General features: G+C 49.1%; 7 protein-coding genes across 7 annotated transcripts; 5 read left to right on the top strand and 2 right to left on the bottom strand.

The window, feature by feature from the left end:
* Nucleotides 1-6,980: 6,980 nt before the first annotated feature.
* FIESC28_03138 (uncharacterized protein) lies at nt 6,981-9,326 on the top strand (the record flags this gene model as incomplete). The annotated part of the gene is made up of 3 exons (XM_031157287.1): nt 6,981-7,766; nt 7,814-7,894; nt 7,941-9,326. The coding sequence occupies 3 exons, from the start codon at nt 6,981-6,983 to the stop codon at nt 9,324-9,326; spliced, it is 2,253 nt and encodes a 750-aa protein (XP_031018616.1).
* A 514-nt stretch (nt 9,327-9,840) lies between these two features.
* FIESC28_03137 (uncharacterized protein) lies at nt 9,841-10,287 on the top strand (the record flags this gene model as incomplete). Its single annotated transcript, XM_031157286.1, has 1 exon — nt 9,841-10,287. One exon carries the CDS (start codon nt 9,841-9,843, stop codon nt 10,285-10,287), a length of 447 nt encoding a protein of 148 aa, XP_031018615.1.
* A 1,996-nt stretch (nt 10,288-12,283) lies between these two features.
* FIESC28_03136 (uncharacterized protein) lies at nt 12,284-13,927 on the top strand (the record flags this gene model as incomplete). The annotated part of the gene is made up of 4 exons (XM_031157285.1): nt 12,284-12,295; nt 12,492-12,515; nt 12,571-12,693; nt 12,746-13,927. The coding sequence occupies 4 exons, from the start codon at nt 12,284-12,286 to the stop codon at nt 13,925-13,927; spliced, it is 1,341 nt and encodes a 446-aa protein (XP_031018614.1).
* A 429-nt stretch (nt 13,928-14,356) lies between these two features.
* FIESC28_03135 (uncharacterized protein) lies at nt 14,357-15,243 on the top strand (the record flags this gene model as incomplete). The annotated part of the gene is made up of 3 exons (XM_031157284.1): nt 14,357-14,657; nt 14,712-14,825; nt 14,876-15,243. The coding sequence occupies 3 exons, from the start codon at nt 14,357-14,359 to the stop codon at nt 15,241-15,243; spliced, it is 783 nt and encodes a 260-aa protein (XP_031018613.1).
* A 185-nt stretch (nt 15,244-15,428) lies between these two features.
* Nucleotides 15,429-16,502, bottom strand: FIESC28_03134 (uncharacterized protein; the record flags this gene model as incomplete). Its single annotated transcript, XM_031157283.1, has 1 exon — nt 15,429-16,502. One exon carries the CDS (start codon nt 16,500-16,502, stop codon nt 15,429-15,431), a length of 1,074 nt encoding a protein of 357 aa, XP_031018612.1.
* A 794-nt stretch (nt 16,503-17,296) lies between these two features.
* On the top strand, nt 17,297-17,614 carry FIESC28_03133 (uncharacterized protein; the record flags this gene model as incomplete). The annotated part of the gene is made up of 1 exon (XM_031157282.1): nt 17,297-17,614. One exon carries the CDS (start codon nt 17,297-17,299, stop codon nt 17,612-17,614), a length of 318 nt encoding a protein of 105 aa, XP_031018611.1.
* A 464-nt stretch (nt 17,615-18,078) lies between these two features.
* FIESC28_03132 (uncharacterized protein) lies at nt 18,079-21,634 on the bottom strand (the record flags this gene model as incomplete). The annotated part of the gene is made up of 2 exons (XM_031157281.1): nt 18,079-21,341; nt 21,397-21,634. The coding sequence occupies 2 exons, from the start codon at nt 21,632-21,634 to the stop codon at nt 18,079-18,081; spliced, it is 3,501 nt and encodes a 1,166-aa protein (XP_031018610.1).
* Nucleotides 21,635-24,258: the final 2,624 nt, after the last annotated feature.

Genomic DNA, 24,258 nt, shown 5'->3' with positions numbered 1-24,258 from the left:
ACGTGCTATTTTGAGTGGAGGGCAGCCAACTTTGACATGACTTGCATACAATAGTTGCTGCAATGGCCTGAAACTGATATCATAGGCGCTGAATTAGCACTTGACAATCGTTGTTAGCATCAATTAGCGGCCGTTCAATCTCATCTAATAAGATTGAATTGACACAATTGATTCAAGCTGAATCTCTACTCTACTACTGTGTACTATGTACGTAGAATAGCCCGCTCGTGTACATACTGTGGTCCACTGCAAGTCCTAGAATATCTCATTGATGCTACACGAGATCCATCTCGTCTCAAACACAAACTTTGAATCCTGGACAGTGCAACGCTTATTATCTAGCGCTTGCGGGCTGGCCACCCGTTATTTACCATTCCAAGGAACAGAAGCTTATTGTTTTTCACCTTGCTCTCTACTACTACAAATCGATCCAATGTGATTGTCTCTGTCTCTCTCTCCCTCTATCACCCGTAGCGGCAACACGACCGTATCGTGGCGCGGCTTGCGACCCTGGTACTTGTATCTCCGGACGGGTTGCTTCACCGGGGACTTCCCTAAGTTCCCTTGGCTTGTCCGGGGGGTTGCAATTGCATAGAATAGGGCACTCTGCTTTATTCTGCATCAAAATGACAGTATCTGTGAGCAGAGGAATAGCGCTAGAAGCATGACTGACTGATAGACTGACTGATGGAGTCTCTTCAACTCCACCAAGAAATCCGTCGTATCGACCGCTCGTGATTGTCGAAATCGAAACTCGAAACTCGCTTACCAGTTACTCTCCCTCCTGCACTTTTGTTTCTTCCCCGGCCCCGGAGGTGATGACGACGGGGGTCACAGCGGGATCAAGAGGCCCCGGAGCGGACGACGCAAAAGCAGTACGAGATCCCTGCCCGTAGGCGCAGAGACCGAGAAACATAATACACGGAGCCCTGTCCGTTGCTTGCTCAACCCGAGCTTGCTTTTGCTCTGCCGCATAACAACATCAGAGGCTATCCGCTTCTGCTGTCTGCTGTCTGGCCTGGTTGCTGGTATCACCCGTCACAAAGGCCCTGGCCTGTCTGCCCTTGCGATTACTCCCGCACACATCTCGCCATCGAGCCGGTGTTGAGCAGCCTGAGATACGACATAATGATCAATTCCTCAACTGCATCTGCATCTTACAATGCCCCTGTCGTCACACGGCAGGCCCGTTCCGGGTCGTATGTAGACGGCCCTGGTAGCGACCCTGTATATCAACAAACCCTTATGGTCTTTTTGAAGTGACTGGCTGGTACCTGTATTATGAAGAGAAAGAGGCATATAACAGCTGCTGAAAGCGGCATCAATTGCGAGGCTTGCAGACAGCACGTGTAAGCAGCATCGGGTTATGCTTCGAGCAGTAATATCAACACTTCTGAGTAAGAAAAGAGGTTGTGCTCCCATTGACTTTATATCTTGCATTTGTATTGCACTGCCTGAGATCTGTCTGACTGACATTTGTTTTGATGTTGTCCATATGTACCTACCTAATGTGATGTGCTGTACTCTGTGCTCCAACCAGTAACACATACACAGACCATGATCCTTCGGAGCAGTTCGCCTTCCCGCGTGTATCTGTCTAGCCAATTCGCGACAAGTTTCCTTTACTTCCTTGACTTGCTTGCTGCAGTACATTAAAGGCATGCATGTTATTAACCTGCTGCAATGTACGGATACTCTCTAGTAGACTCTATGGGCTACGATATCTTTCAGCTTGGTCGAATCAACTCCACACTTCCTGGTTGGGATAATTAGACTGAACTAGACTGGAGAAGATGAACCATGCCAATGCCATGGCGTGCTCCGCCTTCAACATCCATCTGCTACTTGACCGAAACTAGCCACGACTATGAGCAGCAACTCGCCTTTTTGTGCCACAATTAACAGTCTGCGGCCGCCCATCCAGTTATCATGTGGAACGCCGAGAGGTTTTAGTTTTCTCGACGCAACAAGACAAGTCAGAATCAGAGAACCAAAGAAAAGACTAAAAGAATTCTACATTGAAACTTCAGGGACCTTTACCAAGACCAAGTGGCGCAGGGTCCGAGTTGGAAAAGAGTTCAGTTGACGTTCTGATGGTTGCTCGGCCTTTGTTCTTCAGTCTTTGCCATTGCATCATATACCATCATTGCATACATAATAACGCGGACTAAAGGACGGACATGATGGTTCCCGTTTGAACAACTTTTGAGTTGAGTTGACAAGTTGGATAACCGCGTCACACGGGCCGTTCTTAGAGGCCTGCAGAGCTGATGTTTATCCTCTAGTTTGCGTCTTTAGTTGTAAACAGTAGCGTATCAAGAATCAGGCCTCCAGATATGTGATAAGAGGCACATGGAGTTGAGTTTGTTGTTGTTAATTATCGATCGGAGCTTCAAATTCGGCCCCACTCCGTCTACATGGAAGCTATTCCAAGTACATAATTCCATACAGCTTGCTAAGAGAAACTCATCACTTGGTAACTTTACTAGGATCGAAGCTAGTAGAGAGACAAGTGTCTTTGATTTATTTCCAGAAATTACACACACGTGTGTAAATGTTGCCCTTGCAGATACAGTCCACCTACGGTCCGTGTCTCTAAGTTTACCTATCCAAGGTTGGGTCTACAGTAGTTGGCTGTCAGTCGACTACAAGTTGAGGCCTGCCACGCATATGAATTAACCGCAACCAACCGCAGATGATAAACATAAACAACAACAAAACAACACCATCTTCTGAGATCCTATCCAATGATCTGCAGAGACCTTCTTCTTCTTCTTCCCCTCTGAAGCGGAGTAGCAACCCGCCCCTGGTTCGCATTTACTGAGGGGTTAGATGAAACGACCTTGCGTGATTTGACAAAACACGAGAGAAAAGACAAGGACACCATGGGTACAGTATCGGATCGGAATGTTTTTTCGGTCTTCTCCTCCTCTAGACTCTCGATCAAGATCCGAAAGAGGCGCTTGCGTCTTTGAATATCTAGTCTAGTGGGTCTCGGAAGTTCTTAGTATTGGATCTGCTTCTGTTTCTCTGCGGGCACCATTCACAAGTTGAAATTGCATGGCATCACATCGCATCTTGTTAGAGGCTCAACCTCACACCCAAATAAAAAAGCCACAGGCAGATCATCCTCGTGTTGAGGCAATGGCCCGCTGCTACGGGTTGCAATCCCTGTCGTGCCCTGTCTCTGTCTCGATAAGGCTGGATAATGATATCTCGCCAAGGACCTGCATGGAATCTGGTCTAACCTAAGCTTACATCTTACAGCCAAGCCAAGCTCCTCTCCTCGCGAACCGGTTTCCTCGACTCTTCTCGGGTTGTTACAAAGACCGAAATCACCTGGTACATACGGTAATCATGTAAGAATTTTCGCATATTACACCTGAAACTAGTCAGCCCAAGAAAGCGGAAGCCTTCCGACTTGTCTCTCTTCCTGCCAGGTTGTTTATATGGTGTTTTTGATCCGTCTGACTGCATAGACTATGAATAACAAAACAGTCCGAAGATGCGCATCATTAATTTGATACTCGGCTATTTAGATCAACCCACTCACTTATGCTGATCCAACCTGAGATACCTGAATAGGCGATGCAGGCTCAAGACTCTCCTCTCCTCTCTACGAATTCTCAGAGGCTCGAGCGAATAAGTCCAATTTCCACCAACCATGCTCAAACGGCAGCTAACTTAGCAGTTTCGACAGACGTGCGTGCCTAGCAGTGTTAGTGTTAGTGCTCACAACCAAAGCTGACGCAACCCCATGAGCTTCTTTTTCTGGCCATAGTTCTGAACTCAAAAGCCGCTTGTTGATTGTCGACTTTGACATACAGCCTCATGATAGGTCTCTCGACTACAGCCACTAAATTCGATGGGTGACAGATAATCACCGTCTCGCTTGCCGCGGGGTCGGGCAAGGGTCCTATCGTGAGGCTCTTTTTGAGGCTTGCAAGTCAAGTTGCTCATATCATGGCAGCCAGCATGTGCAACTCCAGTCTGGAATGCTTAAAGGAATCAATTCCGAATGATCATGATCCAAGAGTCTGGCTGCGTCAATGTCTGATTTATCTTGTCTTGTTTGTCTCAATGGCCACTGATAAACGTGAGCACAAGAGGCGCATGACGGACGAGGCGTGGTCAAGAAGCCCACGGGCCTGGAACACTCACTATTGATGTGATGAGCTATTCGTAAAAGCTAGACCCTGTATTGCCCAAGCAAACTGTCAATTGGCCTCCTGACAGGTGAAAGGTTGGACTAATTTCTAAGACATATCAAGTTGGTGTCTTGGGTCAGAAATGAAAGAATGGCACGCTAGTGCAACGCTTTAGCCCTTGATCGTGTAATTCCAGGTGTAGGAGATTTTGGTGAGAAACATCTCTTATGTTTGACGACATGATGGACTCTTGTTTGATCAACCTGATGTAATTGTCTTGTGACAAGGGTTTACCCTGTTGGAGATGAATCTCAACCTTCTTGACTCCATGATAGAGTCTACTCAGTAGCACTCCGTGTAGAGAATTGCTTACCCACAAGTTCAAACGCACTTCCATGCTCTTAGCTTCTCGCTTCGCTTCGTGGATTCTAGACCAGGACCTGGTTCGTTCCCATCTCCATTTCTCCATCTCGGAACACAATTTTGGCATGTTTCGACGACGCGCGATTGTCAAACTATTGTCGCGCCAAGTGGAGGTAGCTCAAGCATCGTGGTGTTGAAATGACGTTATTTCGACCATTTCCTCACCCAAACGGCGCCTCCGAATGCCGAATGCCTGTCTGGAGGCAGAGGGGGCTCAAGCGTACACAAGTGCCGGAGCGCCGTTTACCCTAACAAGGAAGCGATGGATGATTTTCAGAGTTGGTGGATGGATGCCAGCAGGTGGGTGACAGAAGAATTGTCCTCTAAGGCTTGGGCTACAGAAACAAAGTAGCCTAGATGCCTGGTTAAAGTGGCCTGAGATGACCAAATTATTTCGTCTCTTATACTCTCAGCAGTTAATTCTTCTGACAACCTGATGGCCAGGTACAGTAGAGAGAGTGTTGAGACAGCATAAAAGACGTTATTGGTCTCAGGTACATAGACTAGAAAGTGTGTGTGTTGCTGTTTTTGGTGAGTGGGGAATGTCAATCGCAACACCATAAAGGCAATTCCTCAACTCTACCACTGACTCGTCCTCGCATTGTCAGCATTGATTGATTCAATCACTTGATTTTCTTCAATCAACATTCCTTTTCCTGAGACTTGTGCATGTCTGACCATTAGAGCCCGCTGCGAACACGACTCTGATTCTGCATTGAATATGTATCTCGCTGTGTCATGCAGAAGAGCCTTGCATCGATCTCCCGTAATGCAGATATAAATCACACCTGATCGTCAATGCAGTTGGAATTTATGCACATGCATAATTCCCCTAGATCTTCAGGGCTCCATCTACAGATCAAGATCCATTGGCTGAGAACAGAACAAAGAATGAACACAGTCATCATGAGATTCAAGTAGACGCGTCGCGCCAAATCGAGGTTTGTTGTGCATAACAAATACTGGTATTCAGAGCTTCCCAAGATACGATTGGTGCATTCGGATGCGAGCTGAAAACCTGCAATTACTGAAACTGGCGTAGAGCCAGGATGCGTGGCAACTCGTTATTGCTGAGTTTCTACGCCAGTGTTTTCAATAGTGAACAATCCTATTGATAGTCGACCTGAGGCACGGCGCTTTCGCCGGGATAGCCCTGTACTCACTCTACTGCAACTGCAAGATAAATCCGGTTTTACATGTTTGTCAGTCCATCATGTGGTTGTCGACATGTAGACTACCTTAGACTAAAGATTAAGGAGATATTGGCGCTCGCATAATAGCGACTTATTGGGCACTGGTCTTATCGAAATCGCGCCATGTATGCATGTCTACAAACAGGTTCTCTCTCTGGTGGGAAATGCAGATTTCCATGTTGTGTTTTTGAAACTGGGAGTCCTTCACCGCCAGTTGTCAGTGAACCTCATCAGTTTAAACTTTCAAAACGCATCGCATTCTAACCCAGCTGTGACCTTGAAGCTTTTGCTACATTCAATAATGCCTGAGACATATCTTTCTTTTGTATGGATGTCCCCTGCGCCGTTTTGATAGGTATATCAGTCCTACTATAGGATCCGTCTCGGCATTATATCCCTTCTTCTCGTGTCTGCATTCAGCTCGAGCTTCCGGATTATAGTTTCTTTTGCGCGCGCACAGCCTGTTTCCAGGCGCTATGGCTTCCGTTCACATCATATTGAGACATTTATGGTTCTGTTGTCAGGGAATAGTTTTCGTTCGACGTCGACTTGATATCGAACTCTAGGTTAGGCAAGTTGAGCTGCAAGCTTATCAAGGCAGTAAGACCAGTCTATCGACAACAGTATAAAATTGCATTTAAAGAGTTGCGGATTGTTTCTTATCTGTAGCATCTGTATGTTTTGTTAGCTCTGTGTCATCTACTTTCATATTCGCTGTGACTTGCATCTCATGTGCAGTACTGTGGCAGCTAATGTACACTTAACCGGTGATAATTTTACACTATATGGTAGATACTTCAGCTGGTGTACCACAACCATAAATACCTCCATAATGCGTGCGTGGACAGAGTTGAAATGACGCCTTATACATATATATCAAAATCCACACGTAATGTGTATATTGACCCAGTTCAATCACAAGCAACATTGATTGACTTTGGTAGCTAGCTACCCTAGACATTGACTCGATCGGCAATCGGGCCTTAGATGTCCGCGCCCCAGGGCGGTGGTTCGCCAGTACACCCACAATTTTCAACGACATCTGTGGCGGGGCATTCAAGGTAACGACTTTATTGAACCGTTCAATCACAGCTGAAGCCACCTGTGTAACTCGTCAACTGTGCTCTTAGAGTCCTAAGAGTTGCCAATAATTAGTGGATATCAGTTCCATCAGCCTTGTGTCTCAACTGTACCGACATCAAGTCTATTCGTCATCATGGAAGCTGATATCAGAGCTGTGATTCCTAACATCGACCCTGTGGTCTCCGAGTACTCTGTGGGTTACCTTACTCATGCCTCGACTGCTTACTCCGACGAGGATGAGAACTCGGGCGAGTCTCCCTTGAATGAGGCTGCTTCAACCATCACCGAACTTCTGCTATCCGCCTCCGGCCAGTTCAACCCGGAGCTCGAGGAAAAGATCAAGCAGCTTGTCGAGAAATGGGTTGACAAGTACACCGCAGCCAACGGAGGCCAGAGAGATGGACCCTCAGCTGTCAGGCGCCTCGACCAAACCATTCAGGTCAGCCAGCAGCGCAACATGTCGTCCACCCTCGCTGTTGCGACTGGTGGCGTTGATCTGGAGTCCGCCAATGCGAGAAAGGTCGAGTCCAAGGTCGATCGCAAGAAGCTGGAAAAGGCTGAGCGAAAGATCGCAGCCAAGCAGCAGAAAAAGACCTTCAAGAACGTCGAGTACGAGGCCTCCAAGCTGCTCGACCAGCCCGAGTCCACACAGTCCTACGAAGAGTTTTATATGGCCGTCAACCCTCTCCAGATCGGCGGCGGCTCTGGAAACAAGTCAAAGGACATCAAGTTGGATAACATCGACGTATCTATCAGTGGAAACCGTATTCTTACAGACACAACACTCACTCTTGCTTACGGTCATCGATATGGTTTGGTTGGTAACAACGGTGTTGGTAAATCTACTCTACTTCGAGCTCTGTCTCGCCGTGAGGTTGCCATTCCTCTACACATCTCTATTCTCCACGTCGAGCAAGAAGTAAGTTCAGCCAAGGCCCGAAAAAAGCAGATAACTAACAGAACTAGATCACTGGTGATGACACACCCGCCATCCAGGCGGTTCTCGATGCCGATGTTTGGCGCAAGGTTCTTCTTAGGGATCAAGAGGTTAGTACACTACCTTGCAATATTGACCAACATCTAACAACAGTAGCAAATCACGGCACGCTTGGCAGAGCTGGAGCAGCAGCGTTCTTCCCTAGCCGACACGTCTGCTGATGCGGCCAGGATCGATCGCGACAGAGAGGCACAGGACACCAAATTGGGAGATATCCAAGCCAAGCTGGCCGAGATGGAATCAGACAAGGCCGAATCACGAGCTGCTAGTATCCTTGCTGGTCTCGGTTTCTCACCAGAGCGACAGCAGTTTGCCACCAAGACCTTCTCTGGTGGTTGGAGAATGCGTCTGGCTCTGGCACGAGCCCTGTTCTGTGAGCCTGATCTGCTTCTTCTTGACGAACCGTCCAACATGTTGGACGTCCCCTCCATTACCTTCTTGTCCGATTACCTCCAAACCTACCCCAGCACCGTCCTCGTCGTCTCTCACGACAGAGCGTTCCTCAACGAGGTCGCTACCGACATCATCCACCAGCACTCACAGCGTCTCGACTACTACCGTGGAGCCAACTTCGACACCTTCTACGCCACCAAGGAGGAGCGCAAGAAGGTTGCCAAGAGAGAGTACGAGAACCAGATGGTCCAGCGAGCCCATCTCCAGGCCTTCATCGACAAGTTCCGATACAACGCAGCCAAGTCCTCAGAAGCCCAATCACGTATCAAGAAGCTCGAGAAGATGCCTGTGCTCGAACCTCCCGAGGCCGAGTACTCCGTCAAGTTCACATTCCCCGAAGTCGAGAAGCTATCACCTCCTATCGTGCAGATGTCAGAAGTCACTTTTGGCTACAACAAGGACAACATTCTGCTCAAAAATGTCGACCTGGATGTGCAACTGGATTCCCGAATTGGTATCGTTGGACCCAACGGTGCTGGTAAGACAACTATTCTCAAGCTTCTCATCGGCAAGCTGGATCCTTCCTCTGGTCTGATCTCGCAACATCCTCGTCTTCGAATCGGATTCTTCGCTCAGCACCACGTCGATGCTCTCGACCTTAACGACAGTGCCGTCGGATTCATGTCCAAGAACTACCCTGGCCGAACTGATGAAGAGTACCGTCGACGACTTGGTGCCTTCGGTATCACCGGCACAACTGGTCTGCAGAAGATGGGTCTGCTATCCGGAGGTCAAAAGTCTCGTGTCGCTTTCGCATGCTTGGCTCTTACTAACCCTCACATCCTGGTTCTTGACGAACCTTCTAACCATCTTGATATCGAAGCTATGGATGCCTTGGCTGAAGCCCTCAACGAGTTCCAGGGTGGTGTGCTGATGGTTTCTCACGATGTTACTATGTTGCAGACTGTGTGCACATCGTTGTGGGTTTGCGACGGAGGTACTGTTGAGAAGTTCCCTGGAGATGTTCAGGCGTACAAGAAGAGAATTACTGCGCAAGCCAATGCTGCTGGTGTTGTTAAGCAGCACTAAATATATATTCAAATTGACAAAACGATTGTTATGGTTTACGATACATTTGGTCACTTGACTTTTGCTATGAACTTTACTGGATTGCAGTGACAAACCGCAAATACATCAAATCAAGTCCATTCATTTGCTCTTTCGATCAGCGATACTTTTCCTTTGCAAACCCTAACATACGCCTTGCCCTTAATTGCCCGACCCTAACAATGCTAATGCACCATGTGTGGTTCGTGTTACCTATGATGCAGGCGAATGTGTTTGTGGTGGATTTCTTTTGAACACTTGAAGAAACCAGCACAATGGGTATTGAACAACAACAATGAACCTCGAGTATCGCCCGTGTTCCAACAGATAATGTTCCCCTCATTTTCTATATAAACCTTCCGTTGAAGTCAAACCATATCTTCGAAACAACGCGCACTGCTCTCAGCATTTTGAAGCACCTTGAAGAACCTTGAAAACGATAGACGATTTTGACAACATCTTTCTCTACGAAGCAAACAACCACAAAACCTCGAAAATGGAAGGCATCGAGACCACGCAGGCCGTCGTCGCCATGGATATTTCTGAAGACCCTGAGCCTTCTACCGAACCTACCAAGCCCACTGATCGCGCCAACACCAGCGAACCCTCTGCTTCCCCTGCCAGCGACCCTCGCGCTTCTTCCCCCATGATGGAGGCCGACGACTCTCAGAACACTGGCGGCAAGATCATCGAAGTCAAGAAGACCAAGCCTACTCTCCACGTACGAGAGAACCTCGGATACTGGAAGTGTAGTCAGACCCTCCAGGACGGCAGCACCTGCGGTTGCTACAATATGATGGCATTTAAGCAGTGTAAAGACTGCAAGAGCCGACGCGGAGTTGGAGACGACGGCACAGACGCTTACGGCACCAAGATTGCGAAGATCGTGCACGTCAACAACGAGAACGGAAATGAGTTCTGGCAGTACCTCATCGAGGAATAGGTCTGTGTGAGGGAGGGCATGGGCGGCTTGCAGATGATGGATCTTTTTAAGGAAGCCATGGGACTTCAGGAATGGAGGAAAACTTCATGATATGATCATGAAGAGAGGTTACTGTATTTCGAGACTAGGAGATCATGAGTTATGAATACAATCAGATCACCTCGAGTAACTGTTCATGTCGATGACCTGGAAGGGTGAGAATGTTGTTCTTTGTACTGGCGAGCTACGAACAAGACGCACCAGCACTCTAGCACTGCAACCATCTCTCCTTACTGATAAACGGTATTATGGTACCTGGCCCTTCCTTACAGGGACACACCTCGAGAGCGATATAACATCGTGCAAGTAGAGTAGCCTTGCTGTAGTATTACATACAGCAGTCGCACAATCTAAATGTTACAGAGAATGATATTAGTGCTTTAGTATAGTGATTGAATAGACTTGCTGTCAGATTCTTGGACTCTGACATATGACGGAAAGTGTAAGGTATCTATCTATACTGCTGAGATTTACCAACTCGATCAAAGTCGCCGGAATCCAGCTGAAGTAGAAGTTTAGTCTTTGATGTCCCTGGAGGCCATGTCTTGACCTCGGATCATCTAGAACAAACAGTAAGATAAGGGCGAGTGTAAGACCTCGAACATTCTTCATGCTTATCCACAAAACTTGGACAAACAAATAAACAAAATCGTTTCTTGCCTGATTCCTATATTTGCCACGCAAGAAACAGTGAGCATGTTCAACAAACCCGGTAGTTCTCTGCATATGCTAGAGCTTCTGATTCGTTTGGTCGACACTCAACTTTGAGAATACCCAAGTCCCTAGGTGGGTAACAGAAGAAATGTCCTCTAAGACTCAAGGCTACAGAAATAAAGTAGCCTAAACGATAGTCTAAGCTGGCATAATGTGACCAAGTTATTTCGTCTCTTATGCTTTCAACGGTCAATTCTTCTGACACCTTGCGGATTCCTTAGAGCAATTACCCTAGCAGTGTCCTGGGCTCACTCCCGCCAGTTTTGTTACATTCATTTTAGCTCGCTTGATAAAATAACTGCCGGCTTTGCGAAGACTGACCGTCTATTGTATATATACGGTATTAAGATTGCTGCTAACATGATATATCGTATAAGAGAATCCCTGCTGAAATTCCGCTATAGATCATATGATGCATAAACTGATTAGAGGTATTTTGACATCATTGGTATGATTTCATTACGAACCTTGGCCATCAAAGAAAAGTGCTGATCGCCTCATATTGAAATAAATGCTGATCGTCGAGTGCCGTCTGTTCATCTCGGATAGTCAAATCGCCAATTATTTATGGGGCCGACTTTGCTTGCTGTCGCTCCTCCCCGGCTCGTTAGCGATATTCTGCATGCCGAGGGAGCTACCTACCGCCTACTAACTAAAATGGCTGGCCTCAACGGTCAACTGATAAGATATCTAGGCAGTGTTTACATCTACAAAAACAAGTAAATCTAATACCGTTTGTCTTTCAAGATATTCTATATCCTATCAACATCAACACTAGATCTGGGAATAAAGACGTTTCTTTCCATCTTATTTCCTCGCCTTGACCTCCATCTGGTCTGCCAACTTACCGGGGGTGGGAAGCAGTGACAGCAACAGGGAGCAGGGGCAGCTCTATTGGCGTACCTGCCACTGCGAAACCACCACCTTCAGGCCGCGCCTTGCCTTTCTGAACGCGTGCACAGACCAGCAAGTAAACAACCGAGGACGCTCACTGGCCAAATCGTCAGGAAAGAACCGCTCTGCCCCTTGTTTACCCCCCTGCTGGGCCCTGAACCGTGGCGGTGAACAATTTCACCCTCCATTCTCCAAACAAAAATCAACATTCCCTCCCGTTTGGAACTGCCCAGCCCACTCTCATCCTCCTCTGCCAAAGCTAAGGCTACTTCAGCTCTTGAACTACTCCGGCCCATTTCTTCTTCTTCATACTCCTCCATATCCCATCTTTACATCCACAGCCATCAACATGCGCGAGATTGTGAGTAATTCCTCTAGCTCTAACTCTAGCTTCGAGCTGCTGTGCTCCTGCACCCGCTGAGCTTGTGCTTCGTGCCCCTGATTCTACCGTACCCCGCTGGGCTTCGGCAGGTCAACAACAATGCACGATAGCTCGCAGCTTGATCAATGACTTCCCCAGAATCAATACGCTAACCTTGTTCTTTTCTTTGCAATAGGTTCACCTTCAGACCGGTCAGTGCGTAAGTACTTGTCTCTTCGACCTAGTCACCCAGTGATGTTAACAATGTTTATTAGGGTAACCAAATTGGTGCTGCTTTCTGGCAAACCATCTCTGGCGAGCACGGTCTCGACAGCAATGGTGTTTACAACGGTACCTCCGAGCTCCAGCTCGAGCGCATGAGCGTCTACTTCAACGAGGTTTGTTCCATCACTCCTACCACGAAAACACAACAAGCTCACGCGCGCCTAGGCTTCCGGTAACAAGTATGTTCCCCGTGCCGTCCTCGTCGATCTCGAGCCCGGTACCATGGACGCCGTCCGTGCCGGTCCCTTCGGACAGCTTTTCCGTCCCGACAACTTCGTTTTCGGTCAATCCGGTGCCGGAAACAACTGGGCCAAGGGTCATTACACTGAAGGAGCTGAGCTTGTCGACCAAGTCCTCGATGTCGTCCGCCGCGAGGCCGAGGGTTGCGACTGCCTCCAGGGTTTCCAGATCACCCACTCTCTCGGTGGTGGTACCGGTGCCGGTATGGGTACGCTGCTGATCTCCAAGATCCGTGAGGAGTTCCCCGACCGTATGATGGCTACCTTCTCCGTCGTCCCTTCTCCTAAGGTCTCTGACACCGTTGTTGAGCCCTACAACGCCACTCTTTCCGTCCACCAGCTGGTCGAGAACTCCGACGAGACTTTCTGTATCGATAACGAGGCCCTTTACGACATCTGCATGCGCACCCTCAAGCTGTCCAACCCCTCTTACGGCGACTTGAACTACCTCGTCTCCGCCGTCATGTCCGGCGTCACCACCTGTCTCCGTTTCCCCGGTCAGCTGAACTCTGACCTCCGAAAGCTCGCCGTCAACATGGTTCCTTTCCCTCGTCTCCACTTCTTCATGGTCGGCTTCGCTCCCCTGACCAGCCGTGGTGCTCACTCTTTCCGCGCTGTCAGCGTTCCTGAGCTGACCCAGCAGATGTTCGACCCCAAGAACATGATGGCTGCTTCTGACTTCCGCAACGGTCGTTACCTGACCTGCTCTGCCATCTTCCGTGGCCGCGTCGCCATGAAGGAGGTCGAGGACCAGATGCGCAACATTCAGAACAAGAACTCATCTTACTTCGTCGAGTGGATCCCTAACAACATCCAGACCGCTCTCTGCGCTATTCCTCCTCGGGGACTTACTATGTCCTCTACCTTTATTGGAAACTCCACCTCTATCCAGGAGCTTTTCAAGCGTGTTGGCGAGCAGTTCACTGCTATGTTCCGACGCAAGGCTTTCTTGCATTGGTACACTGGTGAGGGTATGGACGAGATGGAGTTCACTGAGGCTGAGTCCAACATGAACGATCTCGTCTCCGAATACCAGCAGTACCAGGATGCTGGCATTGATGAGGAGGAGGAGGAGTACGAGGAGGAGCTGCCTGAGGGCGAGGAGTAAATTACTCCATTTTACTGAAATCACTGGTCGTCTATATTGTCTCTATTCCATAGCCGGCCTGCAACTTCTTTTCAGGGTGTAGTCGTTGTAATTCCGGGGTTAAGATATCCTCAAAAGTGGCAGTACACGACAGATGTACGAGTCAAATAAAATTCATAAGTACTAGTTGTACCAATCTCAAAGTCCCAAATCACTGCGAACCTAGAACCGGTATCAGAGCTGTTGTCGAATGTCGAATATTGTTCCAGAGGTAAAGTTGAATGTTGGTGGTCGGACTAGGCATGTCCCGATCGCTCTGTCGTGCTATTCCTGCAACACGTGATTATATGACTAAGCACGAAAAGTTAAGCTCCAATTGTCCGTGAACCTCGATCGTGGAGCCAGCATCGCAGCACGCCAACGACAGCCATATCGACACCAATGGCTGCCATGTTCACTCCCAGCCGGGGGAAGGCATTGGGACGAGCCATAACGGCCTCGTCCTCTGGTCCTGTCACACTCCCTGGCTTCTTGGTGCCGGCATGGCAAGCGACAGCCCCGACGACAGCAGCGCCTCGAGTCACCGCCGCACCCTTCTCGACGACCTCGAAACGACCCTCTAAGCTTGGCCGAACACCTCTCTCGATTCCACCCGGAGTTGAGTTGACCGTTGGAAAACTATTCGCTCAAAGAGACTTGACGTCGTACAAGAAGGTGTACAAGAAGAACATCACTGTGAAGGGACCACTGGGTGCGTTGGAATGATTTTGAGGAAAACGAGGGCGAATTGCTGACCGGCCGCCAGGATCGCTCGATCTTGAGGTTCCTCAATATGTTGAGTTGGAACAGGATCCTGAGGCCAAGAGTGTGTTGCTGAGCGTTCAGGACAATGAGGCTAAGGACCAAAAGGCTATGTGGGGTAGGTTCATACGTCCTTTACTTCTACAATTGAAACTGACAATTGCGTAGGAACAACATGGTCTTATCTCAAGAACTACATTATGGGTGTTTCTGAGGGTCATACAGCTATTCTCCGTCTCGTCGGTGTTGGTTACCGAGCTAGCGTCGAAGAGCGAGGTGCCAAGGAGGAATTTCCCGGCCAGCGCTTCCTGTGCCTCAAGCTGGGATTCACGCATCCTGTCGAGGAGGGTATCCCTCGGGGTGTTACTGTTACAACTCCTGCACCTACACGTATTCTGATTGAGGGCATTGACCGCGAGACTATCATGTCATTTGCTGGACGAGTTCGCATGTGGCGTCCTCCGGAGCCTTATAAGGGAAAGGGTGTATTCATCAACGACCAGACGATCAAGCTGAAGCAGAAGAAGATCAAATAGAGAGATGGTATATTGGGAGCTTATATGGGCCTATTTGGTGGCCTATTGGACGCAGCTGGCGTGTGTATTCTAGTATCATGTACAGATGTGTACTATTTGACGAGGCATATACAAAACTACTTTTTACTTTTTTATTTCTCGCTTTCATTCAAGTCGTATCAACACTTTCTTCCTTTTTGAAATATTTATGACTGCTTGGCGCTCAGAACCTCCTGAACAGCCTCAAGAACCTTTCCGTGGACGGGAGCAGGAGCAGCAATGACACCCTTGTTGTTAGCCAGAGTGCGTCCAACGCTGAAGTCGAGGCGCTTGCCTTGGATGTCAGTGACCTGACCACCGGCTTCGCGGACAATGAGGTCACCAGCAGCGTGGTCCCAGATCTTCTCCTGGTATGTAGCCTTGACAGGTAGACGAAGGTAAATGTCACCAGCACCACGGGCAATGGAACCGTACTTGGCTTGACTGTCCATGCGGACGCTTTCCTGGGTGATACCGAGCTTCTTAGAGATAAGGGCCTGGTCGTCGTGCGCGGAGTGGCCAGCCTCTACACTCTCGCAGAAAGTAGCCTTGGAGAGGTCATCGAGACTTCGCATAGAGATAGACTTCTGAGCTGAGAGAGCGCCAGTGGTCAGAGGACGGCTGTTAGCACCGTGGCCCTGAACAGCAGAGAACACGACACCGCGGCCCTCGTCAGTGGCATTGGAGCCAATGTCGGCTGTTAGACGAGCTGAGTCGTCGACGGGGAGGTTGGGGCAGCCGAGAACACCGACCTTGACGTCACCATCAACCATAAGACCAAGGCAGACAGCGTACTGCCCACCACGGAGGAAGCCCTTCGTGCCGTCAATGGGGTCAATAGCCCAGATGCGACCGCTGGAACCGCCCTGGCTGCCACCTCTATCGATCAACTCGAGCATATCGTCAACATCCTTAATGGGACCACCGAGCTGCTTTTCGGCGTCCTCGTCGTCGAGCTTTGTAGAGCTAACGAGCTCCCAGATAGTCTGCTTGAGGTTCGCATCGTCACGGAGCTGAGCAGCCTCTTCTTCGGCAACGATGGCGTCGTCGGGGAAGTTGTGGCGGAGGGCGGCAATAATGAGAGCTTGGGCGCCAAAGTCGCCCACAGTGACAGGGCTCTTGTCGTTCTTGTCAACGGTACCCTTTGCTTTCTCGTGGAAGACGCGCTTAGTGAGAATAGCAGCGCGCTGAACGGCGAGCTCAGCGATCTTGAGCTCTGAGGCGTAAGATGGGGAAGCCATGGTTGCGAGAGGTCGGTTGAGGACGAGAAGATGGGAAGATATTTGGCGGAGGCGGGGGATGAATGAGGGCGACAGAAAGATAGCCAGGGTGAGAGTGAGTAGAAAGAAGAGGAGGGATCTAAAGAAGATGGTCATTCAAGACAGAGCAAGGCACCACTAGGGATAGGTGGTAGCAAGATGGTAGGTAACGTGGGATGGCGCAATTGATGTATGGTTGGTCTCTTTCGGGTCGTCGGGCGGGTCGTCGCTGTAACTGGGCCTAAGATGAGTGGGATGTGGATTAATTGAGTGAAGGATCTGAGTGAGAGAGTGAGGGAAAGAAAAGAAGTGGGATAAGCTGTTTGAGGTTCTTTGAGCCAGTGACGTGAGATGAATGAGCTTGCTAGGTAAGTAAGGGAGGTAGATATGCATTTATTCTACATATAACAAATGTATTTCTAGAAATAATAATTACTCATTCAATTGGCTTCAGTTACTATTATCGAGTCCCTACACATATATAGCGAGTAAGTATACCTGAATTACACCTTCGCAATGGGTTCTCATCCATCATGTCTACTCCCACTTCTGCCCCGCCATTAGACTCCGATATCGATGAGGGGCATTTTCTCATTCCCATCCGTGCCTGCTAACATTTTTCTTCCCCCTGCTCCCAGTCCAGCGGAACCACCCGATTGGTCCGCCATTTCAAGCATCAATCAATTCAAACCCGAGCATTCTGATCATTTCATCATCTCTCTCACACGCCTTGAATCCCACCTCTCGTCCTCTCATACCGAATACGAAACGTGAAAATGGCTTCATCACCCGCCTCTCTACGCTCTCTCTATCGCTCTCTTATCCGCGAGTTCCCACCTCGACCCATCCTCGCCTCACCGCGCTCTCCTCTGCACTCTCGCCTCCGAGATTCTTTTACTTCCGAGACAAAGGGTGCGACATCTCAAGACGCCCGAGCTCAAGCTGCTGCCCAAGCCGTTGCCTACCTTCGATCTCAGCGCCTGTACGCCACTTTGCTTGAGCGATACAACCCCGGTATGGGTATGGACGAGGAGGAGCGTGTTCGCTTGACCGCGCGAAGGGTTGGCATGGATCTGCCAATTGAGTACAAGTGAAAAGGCCATGCGCGAAATGGAAAGACGACATAGAGGGAAGAGAAGGGGCCATAGAGGGTCGGATGACGATCAGAGCCGGTCGACGGACTCCAGACACATATTGAAGACAATCGTCATGTATGCGATATAACACGATGTCCTGGATACCAAAAAGCGAACGCCTTCAGATTCAGGAACAAGGGAGAAGACAGAGAACTCGAGCAAGGCGGATGGATATATCGGGCGCGGGGTCTGTAACCCGCTCGCCAGCAAGATGTACGAATAAGTGTATGAAACAGGCGCAATACCCAAACATTACTCGTTTATGAACCACCAATTCATTATCATTTCATATCTCATTCAAAGGGTACATTTGACCCAAGATCAAATTATATACAGAATAATATCGTTCCAAAGATCAACCACATCTGGCTGAGGGGTATCAACATCAACTCGCTTTCCTCTCTCATTTCTTATGCAGGCTCCTAGACTCCGCCTACACCTCCGTCTTCTAGCGACTCGTCCCAGCCGCCCATCTGTAATAGCCACTCTCCTAATCGTTCCTTGACGAGTGTGATGTTTTCACCTAAGGCGCTCTTCCATTGATCTTGCACAAGGCGGACCTTCTCCTTTAGATCTTCGGTAAGTCTATGTTCCTCCGACTGTCGCATCTGCTGCGCTCGCGCGTTACTGTCGGCCTTGGGGATTGAGTTTCCATTCTCATCTTGGGTTTGAGTTTCGAGCACTTTCCCTTTAGCATGTACTACTGCTTCTTTAACCTCATGAAGCAAGCACAACAAATTGGTGTGCGACTCGATGAACTGGTAGGTGCTCTTCTCTGCGTGAAGCAACAAACTAAACAGGTACTGCATCGGGTGCTCGATATATGATGGGGTTTCTTCAATCTCAGACGCTGGAATTCGAATGTTGAACCCCTCTAGATCCAGAGGAATGTTGTCCAATAGCTCGCAAAGCGGAGGCGCAATATCCCAAAACGCCGACAGCTGCAGTGCAACGCCATGGTCGACAGCCTTTTCAACCACTCCCCGGAAGTCTCGTGTTCGTTCCAGAACTTCGTGGGCAAACGCATATTCACGCTTAGCCGAGTCTTCCGCAAAGAAGGCCTCAGCTGACTTGAGTTTCTCGGTATTCCCGGAAAGTCGATAAGGAGTCAATACAACCTCGCAGTATCGGCCATTACGATCTGAAAGAAGATCATAGATAGCCCGATGAAGACCTTCACGCGCTTCGAAAACCCACTTAAGCAAAGTCAACTTTTCCAAGAGTTCTGGTCTATCGTCGCCTTCTTCTTGCGGCATATCGGCGTCGATCTGTCCGTTATCAAATAAATGTCGGGATAAATCGTCAAACAGCTCCGTGGCACGTGAAATACGTCCTGTTAACAACTCGTTCAAAGGTAGCACAACTTGATTCTGGAACAGTTCGTATTCGTTCTTTTCAAGCTCCTTTTTCTTTGCAATCTCGTTGACCTTTTCGTCGGCGTCAATGGTTCCCGCATCTGCGTAGCTCAAGCTGCCGGCGTTGATTTCATTCTGCAAATGTGTCCGCAAAGCTTGACGGCGCTCTGTCGCAGCTTTGGAAAATTGCTCTCGTCTTTTAGAACTTTCCACAGAGAACCGTTCTTTCGTCTTCGTCAACTCATCAAGCTGGCTTAGAGCTCGTACCGCAGTCCTGATTGAGGTCAACTCCGGGTGTTTGTTGTTAACAGCAGGGTGGTGCCTTGGATAAGGAGGGGGCATTGTAACGAGTCGAGAAACGTCGAGATGGTCGCGGTTGATTGTCGAACAAGGACTCGAGCCCATGTTGGAGGTGGTTGCAAAGGCGAACTGTTGCGGTGTCAGGCTGGGCTCCGACTGCTCGTGCCAGCCTGTCTTTTCGGGAGGGTATTCGGACACCGAGCCTTGTTCTTCATATACTACAGGAGGTCGATCCTCTTCAACCCATTGGGTCTTGGTCACGCCCATATATTTGGACTCCCTCTTCGATCTTCCTAGGTGGGAAGCCTCACCCTGAGAGTCTGATTCCCACCAACGACTCGGAGGTCGACCTCGGGAGCTCCCGTTCTCGTAATTTTCGCTGACACTCATACTTAGAATTGGTGACAACGAGGGCATATAGTTGCCGGACCAATTTAGGTTCGGTGGGTTATTACCGCTGGGCGAAGTCGGAACATTGGCTGTTTTGGAAGTGGGCTGGGGACTTTCTCCGATATTCGAGCCTGCAGAACCTCGCCGAGACTGACCTGGCTCTGAGAAGCCAGGGGTATACTGATCTTGTGAAGAAGCTGAATCTCGCCTTGGTTGGGTAACCATTGGCCGGAACAGATCGCGTGTGAGATCAAATATTTCAGACCCCATTGCTCCAATAGCGACCGAATATCGTTCTCGTCTGATTCTCGACTCGCTGACAACAAAATCGGCGAATAGTCGCACTCTGTCTGCATCGCTGGTGGCCTTAGATTCCTTGATAGCAAACTCGCGAAATCGATCAATCGTCCCCTCTGCGAATTGTTCGGCAGTCTGTGTTGTCACCAAATGTTTTGATACGACGAGGCCGGCTGAAGGTGGCCTAGAGGATTCACGGACCCTCGAGACTGATGCAACAGATCCGGATCGTGGAGGTGGGGTGGGAAGAGCTTTAGGAGCAACTGCCTTCGAACTGCTTCCATATTGCACTTGCTTGGAAGCGTTGGGAGAGAATGGTGGTGTTTCGGCTTCTTGAGGCAACTTTCCTGAAGCTGGGGCTCTGGGGGTCGAGTTTCGAGAATCTTGTGATGCAACTGCACCGCTAAGAGGCGTCGACTTGCCAATTGATGCTCGCGACAAATCGGTCGAATTCGGTACCATGATATCTGCCATAGAATCTGGTCGAGTTCGTTCGTCTATCGAACTGCGGATGCTTTGCCGTGTTCGACTCTCGGTCCGCCGTTGCAAGATTGTTTTGTCATGTCGCACTGCCTTCTGACGGTTTAGCCCATTGATACTTGATGAAGAGCCAGGAGCAGGCTCGATAGGCGGGCTAGATGGTATTGAAGTATCGATGGTCAGGCTTGGCGATCGCCTTCGATCCGAAGGGCCTGCTTGGCTTTCATTCTCATTCCAATCCGCAGGCGTAGGTGGAACAGGCCCAAGGTTAGTTACACCAGCTGGTGGTCGTCGTCTGTTTACAGGAGGGGATATGATTGGGACTGAGTTCCTGTCCATGGACTGCACACTTTGCGATCTACTTGATGAAGGCGGAGGGGGTCCAGGTGGAGGTGGAGGTAGAGGCATGCCTGGTTCCCATCTGGACTGAGACGTTGAGCGTGAGCGAGCAGATGTGGGTGTTTCCACAGCTCCTGCAGAAACGGCTCTCCGGGCCGCTGGGGGACCATGCATCATGGCTCCTGCAATTCCATGTTCGGGACTGGGTTGATGGAACGAAGTTTGCACTATCATGCTTTGTCGATGATTTTGAGGAGGTGGTGGTGGAGTACTTGAGCTGTCGGTATCTCTACGACGGCCTAATGATGGGAGGAAACGACGGTCCCGTGAACCGTTGCGTGTGCCTGGAGGAGGAGGAAAGGATGCATTGGCAGGTTCAGGAGAAGGTCGATGCATTGTCGTACCCATTCGAGGCGGCGGAGTCGGAGTCCCATTTGGTGTAGAGTCAAATACTGTGCTCATGGGTCGCTGCTGCTGTTGCTGACTTCTAGGTGGACTATATGGCGGTGGAGGCATAGGCGATACTGGCGCATGTTAGAATACCGAGAATGAAGTTTCCTGATCTGGCAAGCCACTTACCTTGGACCTCGCCTGCATATTGAACAGCGCGCTCGGCGACAGCAGCCTGAGTAGGAGCCCATTCTTGTGGATTGTAAGGCTGTATACTGCTGCCAGGCGTTTGGGCGGCAGAGTGATAATGACTGGAGGTCATGGACACGGCAGATATAGGCGTATTAAGATGGTTGTTGTAGATGCCAGGAGTTGTCGTGAGAGGAAGGAGTCCCTGGCGGAGTCGCGCCGGATCGCGAGAAGTCATGATGAAGGGACAAGCAGGACCAAGCGATTAATAACTTTACTCGATCGCCAGGTCCAGGGTCCCTGTGCCTGTGATGGGCACAACACAACACCAGAAGGAACGGAACGTTTAGTGACAGGCGTATCAGGGCTGTCTCTTTGGCCGGTTGGTTCTGGTACGTGGGGTCCTAGGATGGATCCGCGGGGTGGCGGCGCGTGCGAGCAGAGGAGTGAGTCGATGGGGTGAGGTGAGGATAGGATAGGATAGGATCACAACAGGTGAAACAAGACTCGAGAATAGATCTGAGACGACGAGCAACAGGATTGCTGATCTTTGGTTTGGTGGACCAAATCAGGTGCTTGTTTGAGGTGGTCGCGTCTATTGGAGAAACAAAGAGACACAAAAATAGTGTATGTATGCAGGTGAGGCTCTGCGTGTAAGAAGTTGTCGGTCAATTGACTGGAGGAAGGGAAATATCTCTCATCGATCCATCCACATGTACTGTACAGTAGCTGCAGAAAGGGACGCTTAGTACATCCCTAAAAGCGTAACCAACCAAATGGGAATAAAGATGTGATTGAGGATTGGATGTAAGAGAAGAGAAAGTGGTTGGGTTTAGGTTGGGAACTTTTTGCGAGGAGGGGCTCTCGCTCTCTGTCTGTTACTGTTACAGGCAGTACAAGACCCCTGGTAAGGTAAGGTACGAAGCAGGTCGGGTGGTTTGAAATCACGACAGCTCACTTTTTCCAGGCGGTGTCAGCGGGAGCGACACTGTAACTAAATAAAATAAAAATAATGAGATGAGATGTTTACTTGAAACTGTTCTGCTTATCGCCGATTAGACGGACCAAGACTTGCCTGGAGTGTCTTCTTGGCGGAGACTTTTGCTGGGGTCGTCGACAAAGAAAACGGGGTGGCATGAACGCTATCAGAGTGTGGAACAAAGAGAATTGAATTGACATGGGGAGCTTGTCAATGGCCAATTGTTGGGTTTGTATGAACAACGGCAAGGGGGATCTACAGGTCTACTGTACGCACGCATTGAGGGGAATATTGCTGAGTATGGATAGAGATAGTCGAAGCTTGCGACCGCTTCTTTTTGGTACCATGGGAATTGGAATTCAGCTGACGAAGTTGAGAGATGGCGTTCTGATTAGACCCTAGTTGGGTCTCTGTAGATCCTGTGGGATGCGTTAGAGACGCTAGAGATGTTGAAAGTTGCTGCTTTGATTGCTGAAGTCTGTATCTTTGATAGTGTAAGCATCAGACACACCGAATCCTGTCCAGTCAATACATTACTGTATCGACTGCCTCTTCCTAGGGACGCTGTACTTTACAGTACACTCTGGTTATTCGCATTAATTCGGACCCCACTGAGTGGAAAGGTTGGGATAGACATGCAGAGTTGCAGACGGAGCATTCTATTCTTAGAATCTTGATGTTGCCCATCACTTACTACTATTGGTCAGCAAGGATAGACTATGCGGGTTGAGTGTGGATGCCGGCGCTTAATCGACGGCCCTCGCTGCCTGTCACATTTCTTGGAGGGGAGAGTCTAGAGTCTAGAGAGTCTAAAGAGTCAAGACCCATGACTGAAAAAAGCCGTTCGCTTCCAATTCTGCATGGCCGGATCGAACAGCTGCATAAGAAGCATGTGCAAGGGGGGTCATCGTGGGCTGATCTTGAGTTTGATAGTTCAGTACCTGTACACTGCAGCCACTGCTACTTACGGATGTCTTGTACGAATATTCCGATATCCTTGCATGGATCCCAGAGTTCCATCTAAAGCACGGGACATGAACTATCCGAGTATACAGAAATCTTAATAACGCAAAAGACGGTCAACGGGTCCGATTCAACTACAACCCTCATCGATGAAAAAGTATCGAATATAAATAGGTACAAAGCTCCAGATGGATACCCAAACAGGACTCTTCAACTGGAGTTCGTGTAACTCAACGGCTGACTAAGGTTGCGACGTTGCGCTAAACTCTCTATGACTGACTGACTGTCAGTCTGTCACTCAACAACCTCAAGGATCTTGTCAGCCAAGCATTCTATCTGTTTCAGATGAGATAAACCAGACTCCTTTGGTATTTAAGGGCATCGGTGTGTCTTCCGTGATTCCATATCATATGAGCACCTGTTGGTCTTGGGCCCGAGTTTTTGTCATACTGCCGAACAACCTTGGAACACCGCTACAAAGAAATACCTCTTTTCTATTGATATCTTCTGACAAGTTCGACCATTACCAGCTCTGTTGTTGTTTTCGGGAGAGTTTCTTCTGGATGATCTCAACTTCTCTTCTTGACAGAATGCACGTGCTGCATCGCCGTCATGACAAGCCATTGCTTTAAACTCAATTGAGATGAAGGTAATTCAGTATGTCCACACAATGCAGAAGGCTTTACAAAGTTACTTATCGCCGCGAACCTGCAACCCTTGCTGAATATACAGCAATGAGATGCAGACAGTCAACGAGTGTTGAGTGCCAAAAGAGGTTTGGTCAAAACCAACTTGAGGTTTCGCATACCCTATACCTGACGATAGATTCTAAATATTTTCTTTCCTGAGGCTGAAAAGATGCAAATTGAAAATGACGAGGCTGGTTTCTTGCTCTGAAATGAGCCCCACCAGAAACTGGT

The sequence above is a fragment of the Fusarium coffeatum genome (assembly GCF_003316985.1).
Source record: "Fusarium coffeatum strain FIESC_28 chromosome Unknown BRIP53273_contig_67, whole genome shotgun sequence".
In the NCBI taxonomy this organism is placed as follows: domain Eukaryota; kingdom Fungi; phylum Ascomycota; class Sordariomycetes; order Hypocreales; family Nectriaceae; genus Fusarium; species Fusarium coffeatum.
This window is presented reverse-complemented; position numbering and strand designations above follow the sequence as displayed.